This window comes from Austrofundulus limnaeus, unplaced genomic scaffold (genome assembly GCF_001266775.1).
Source record: "Austrofundulus limnaeus strain Quisiro unplaced genomic scaffold, Austrofundulus_limnaeus-1.0 Scaffold1180, whole genome shotgun sequence".
NCBI classification, from domain to species: domain Eukaryota; kingdom Metazoa; phylum Chordata; class Actinopteri; order Cyprinodontiformes; family Rivulidae; genus Austrofundulus; species Austrofundulus limnaeus.
The window spans coordinates 107,454-113,235 of NW_013953582.1; the positions used below are offsets into that span (position 1 = coordinate 107,454).

The window sequence follows — 5,782 nt, forward strand, 5'->3', positions numbered from 1 at the left end:
GATAATCTGAGGACAGTCACTCCAGGCTTTGGCCTTTCGTTTGGCCAGGGCCAACCAGGCCGGCTCTGTGGACACCTGTGAAGAGTCACTGGAGGGGAAGCGCTTTGATACGTCCTTTACAGCAGGTGGTGACGGTGTGGAGTCTGAGATCTCAACTGAAGGTACAAAAACACAAAGTCAGGTTACATATCCTGCATACTGCGCCTCATCGTCTCATCACCTCAACATCCTCCAACTGAGATTCTTATATCTTTAATCAAAACTGATTTACATCTGTAGATTCCTACCAGTGACAGAGCTGGGTAAAGTGCTGGCCTTTTTCAGGTGCTCTCGGCGCTCGAATTGTCCCACGAGGCTGTCGGGTCTCTTAGGCTCCTCTGGAGTGTGTGGTTTGGAGAAAGGGCTGGTGCTCCCACTTCCTTTACTCTCTGTGGGACTCACCAGTGCAACCTGCAGGAGAAATCTGTGATTATTTTAGAGGAAAGGAAAGTGTGTCAGGGAGATCCTGGGACAGTGGGTAAGTAGAGATCTGGGACACGTACACTGTCTCGCTCTCTGGCTTGTTTTTCTGCCAGTTTGACCTCTCTTTGGCTTCGACGGTCCTCGCGGTTTTGCTGCTGCTCCCTAAAGCCTTTCTGCTTCTGCAGAGCCAGTGTGATCCATAAGGGTCCGGTCTCCTTCTCCTGGACCCTGTTACTGTCCAGTGAGTGTCTGGTCTGTAGGGACGGTTTCTCTGCAGGGTACCACACAATAAATGTTAGAATAGCGTTTTGAATTTGATACAATAGAAACATGAACTTACTGTATTTAGCGCCAGTGGTGGGCAGCACTATTTCAAAAATTAACTCCGCAATTTCTAAAGGGCTTATGAAAATATTTAGGTCCGCAACTTCAAAAGCGCTTATGCCATAGAAACATTAACGGAAGCTAATTTTAAAGCGCAAGTTCAATTTGACACTTAGTAGCTGTCAACAATTCATGTACAATATATGCACAACACTGCCAACGAGCAGTGTATGAACCCTTGTACGGTTTAATTTACAACCACCGGTTGCTGGGGATGTGATTTCCTGAAACAGACTTTTGGCTCCTGGTGTAAAAATTAAAAWGTTGTTGAGGATTGCTAGTTCGGCTGCTTCTTTGTCTTTTTCTTTTGTTTGTTGTAGATTTTTCATTAAAGAAGCATCAATAAAGTAATTTTAAAACTGTTTATTGGAAAACTGAAGTGATGCATTCTGGATACATGATGGATTTGATTTGTGACAGGAAATGAAAGCATGGAGAACAGGAAACTAGTAACTTCCCTTCAAAATAAGAGCTTGGATTTAAAAGTTTTTCATGTTTCCATTGGATTTTAAAGATTTCCAGTTCACCTGAAACTCATCAGACTGAAGAAGTCTCTTGGAGGAGAGACAAAACGTTTCACTAAAGAAGAACCATCCAGAGGAACTACTGATTTTTTCTTTTTGATTTTTTTCTACCTGGATTACTGAGATGCATCAGGATGTTTTTCATGTAGTTGCTCCAGTTGACCACTAGACGTCAGTCTTCACCAGCATAACATCTTTAAATCTTTTCTGAGTCTCTAACACCGTTGGCCGATTTGCTTCGACCAATTACGTCAAGTATTGAGCTCCAGCATTTAAACTTTATTTTTTTTAAAAAAGGAGCTCCGATTGTAAAGTAAAACAAATCAATACATACAAAAATTTAGTATGGATTACAAATGTTAACTGTTTTTGCTATTGCTTTCCAGCTACATAAGCAGACACAAAGCATTGTGGGAAATCAGAACCATGGCTGAAAGCAACAGTCCGCAAGGATATATACCTTCCCAATAACTTTATCTGGGAGGGGTGCTGTTGGACAGATCATGTGTGTTATGGTTCATTAGCTGCGTTTCCATTGCAAATGTGCGCAAAACTTTGTCGATATTCTGTTAATGTCAAAAACACAGTTTCACAACTGCGGTGTTTCCATTAAATAAGAAATGTTATTAAAGTCACGTGAATACGTTTGTTTTCATGATAAGTCATTACAAACATGGCAGCGATGGATGTAAACACATAGCATGTTGCTACCACGACACTAGCGCTCATCATCAGAGGAGACGTCGGCGTCTTTTATCGAGGCTTTCCAGAGACAAGTCCCTACTTGGGAGCGGCTACGTATGCTGTGTTTTTGGGAAAATGTAGTCGGTGAGTTTGCTACTTCCTTTTACTACTTCTGTGATATTACTACTACTTCTACTTCCTGTTATCTTCTTCATCATCGTCTTTTTCACCAGTAGAAACAGCTGGTTGTTGATCACGTGACTCCTGTGATGCGAAAAAAGTGTTTCCATTGCAGTTTTGCGAAAAACACCAATTTCGATACGGCCGAAAAACCACCTCATCCTAGTGCAAAAACCTTTCGTCGAAAAACTTATTTTTTTTCCGAAATAGACGCGTTTCCATTGAGCAAATTTATTTTCCAAATTCTAATTTGTGCATTTTCATGGTCARTGGAAATGCAGATATTGACAGCCATACCTTCCTCTTTTTAAGATACTAATGACAGGTAGATAATTAGTTTTTAGTAGTACTACATTTTAATTTTAGAAAGCGCAAATCCGCTTATGAATTATAAAAATTAGTAAGACCATTAAAGCGCAAACAAAATATTTAGGTCTGCAATTAGCGGATTTGCACTTTAGCGGGCTGGTGCCCACCACTGTTTAGCGCTAAACCTTAAAATCAGTAAATTTAAGTCCAAGTAACACTGACCTCTCCTGATGAGCTCCGTCTTTCTGTCGGCCTTCTCTCTCCAGGGAATGTTTATGGAGGGGAAGAAGGATCTCTTCTCCTTTGGTTCCTCCTCTCCTTGGACTGGGCCTTGGCTGCTTTGGTGCAGCTGGGCCACCACTGATGGTTCCTTGTTCCTGCTGGCCTGCTCCTGGACAGAGGACTCTGCGCTTCCTGTTTTCTGAATGACATCATCACAAGGCAGTCCATGGATTGCCTTAGGTAGTGGAGATAGAGGAGGTGATGGGACGGCACCAGACGGTTTGGGTGATGTTAGTTGTCTTCGGTAGAAGGGTGGTTTTGAAAGCACTTTGTCACCTTCGCTGTGAGATGTTGGGCTAGTAGATTTAGACAGCTTACCCCGGGTTACAGCGGGGGAGGCAGATGTGTGCAGGTACTTGCTAACCACTSCCTCTTTGTGAGGCGAGGTGGGATTGGATTTATCTGAAAAGACTGAGCAAGTGTCGGAGTCTGGTTCGATTGGGGTGAGAGGTGATGGGATACCGTCAAAACTGTCCCCGGCACTGTAGCGCTTCTTTCTTTTCTCTGCGGACTGTTCATTGTGAAAACGTAGAGAATAGTTAGTCCTCCTTAGCTTTATACCAAAAGGAGAGGGCTTCTCCTCCCCATCCTGTCCCCGTTCCTCTGCCTCCTCTCTGCTTTCAGATGACTCAGATTTGCTCTGACACCTGTCTGGTCCGTCTCCGGGGCTTGGGACCAGGAAGGATGGTAGGTCTTTGGCAAACATGCACTCCTCTGAGCCTCTTTCTACGATACGGACAGATTTACTCATCCTGCTCTGAGSTTTGATTGTAGGAGACGGAGAAGACGTGGTGGGGCTACCAGATCGAGCTGCTTCTTCTTCTACATCTTTATTATCTGGACCAAAAACCTCAGAGTTCCTATTTGAATCTCCAAACTTCTTCTTTGCAGGGGTGATGGAGAACTTGGCACTGGCGGACATGGTCTTTCTGAGGTTTGCATGAGCAAACGAAGGCTGTTTCTCACTGTCGACTTGAGGCTGAGACCTGCTTGGGGGATCYGAGTACTCTTCATACTTCCCATCCTCTACGCCTTTGAATATCTTTGATCTGATGCTTGCCCATTCTGCTAGCACGGCAGCACCAGACTGATCTGTGGAGAGCACAGACTCAGTGAGGGATTTGGTTTTTCCAGACTTGCGGTCTGGAGAGGTTTTGCTCTTCGTAGACAGTGATCCCTGCGCCTTTTTGTCCTCTCCCAGCCCCAGCAGGGATTTGCATGCGTTGTCTTTGATCTGGTCTAAATTGACAGCTGTCCCACAGAGCTGGGCACCCGTGACCAGGATGGCCGTATGAGGGATGTATGGAAAGGTTGGCAGGTTGGGGGAGTCTGGTCCTGCAGGGGAGGAGGTCCTAGCTCCCTCCCTTTGATCAGCAGTGGCATCAGGGCTCTGGTGGCTGTTGACTGGTGAGACAGGTGTGAGATTAACCTTCTGGAAGAGAATCTGTTTCTCTCCAGAAGAAACTTTAAAAGAAAAGGGCCTCTGTCTCTCCTCCATCTCCTTCCAGCGCAGCTCCTCGGCTCTCCTCTTCCTCTCTGGAGTATCCAAGTCCCTGTCAGCTTCATCTAATGACATCCTGCTCTGCTCCTCAGCTCTCCTCAGCATCTCTGCCTCCTCGTGCTTCTTCCTGTCTTCCTCCTCTTTTTGCTTCTTCATCTTCTCTGCCTTAAGTTCTTGCAGCCTCCTTGCTACCTCCTCCTCCTGTTCTCGCCTCTTCTTTTCTTCTTCTTCATTTCTCTTCTGCTCTTCCAGTTTCCTCCTCTCCTCTTCCAGTCGTTGCACCTCCTCTTCTCGCTTTCTCTTTTCCTCTTCCACTTTCCTCTTTTGCTCTTCCTCCTCTCGCCGCCTCCTTTCTTCTTCTCGGATTCGACTTTCCTGCTCCTCCCTCCTCCTCCTATCTTCCTCCTCTCTCCTCCTCTCCTCCTCCATCCTCCTCCTTTTTACCTCCTCTTGCATCCTCCTCTCCTGCTCTTCCAGCTGTTTCCTGCGACGCATTTCTTCCTCCATTTCATGCAGCCTCAGCTCCTCTGCTCTCTTCATCTTTTCTTCTTCCTCCTCTCTGAGCCTCTTCGCCTCTAGCTCCTTCCTCCTGCGAGCCTCCTGCCGCTCCTCCTCGTAGAGTCTTTGTTTCTTCAAGTTTTCTCTGTCATCTTCAATGACCTCCCTGCGCTGGTTGTCTCCTGCTGCCTCCAGGTCTTCTTGGACCACTTCAGGAACAGAAACCTCCTGGAGGTCCTGGGAATGCAGAAGATGAAAGAATCTGAGGTCTGAACCACTGATCTATATTACTGGATTGGACATCACGTGACTTATCGTGCGCCGTCACAGGAGCCATTGCTMTGCATTGAGTCATGTCAACAAAACAGTAGAGTTTCAATGCGGGATACGCGTCAATCTATCACAAACATATTCATAGCACCCTCATTTCTTATTTGATTTCTATAAAATATGGCTTAAATTAAGCTGAGAAAATTGCCGATGTTGTGTTATGTAAAAAAATATGTATTTGTTCAAGAGATCAATCTGTAAGTAGTGGGAACTTTTCATTACAGGTTTTTGCTAACACAGTAGAAGCCCCTTTCCGTCACATGAAGACAAATTTGCTGTTCCAACAAATTACTATATTTTTTATTAATATTGTAATTATGTTAGGATAACATTGTGAGAGGTAAATATAATGGACAACAGTAAAATTACCTTTACTATACTWGGCTGAACCTTGTAGATTTTACTGGTACTGATGTTGTGTCCCGTCAGCATATGGTATATCCTGTAGTTTGTGATTATTTATCAGAGTAAAAAACTACGTAATTTTTCTTCCTCCACCGTACATTTCATAAGCTAAGTGGTGGAGAGGCCGACCGCATTTATTTTATGACCAGCTGGAGGAATTTCTCTTTACTTCAGCATGAATGAAGAACCAGGAAACAAATGCAAAATTAGAATTATATATATA

At 44.5% G+C, this 5,782-nt stretch overlaps 1 protein-coding gene across 1 annotated transcript in view; it reads right to left on the minus strand.

Moving 5' to 3' along the window:
• cracd (capping protein inhibiting regulator of actin dynamics) overlaps positions 1 to 5,782 on the minus strand; it is a gene marked incomplete at its 3' end in the record, with an annotated part of 10,304 nt that continues 4,522 nt past the window's right edge. The window contains 4 exon segments of the mRNA XM_014031120.1: positions 1 to 155; positions 288 to 450; positions 543 to 733; positions 2,766 to 5,061. Of these exon segments, the coding sequence (XP_013886574.1) occupies positions 1 to 155; positions 288 to 450; positions 543 to 733; positions 2,766 to 5,061 (2,805 nt within the window).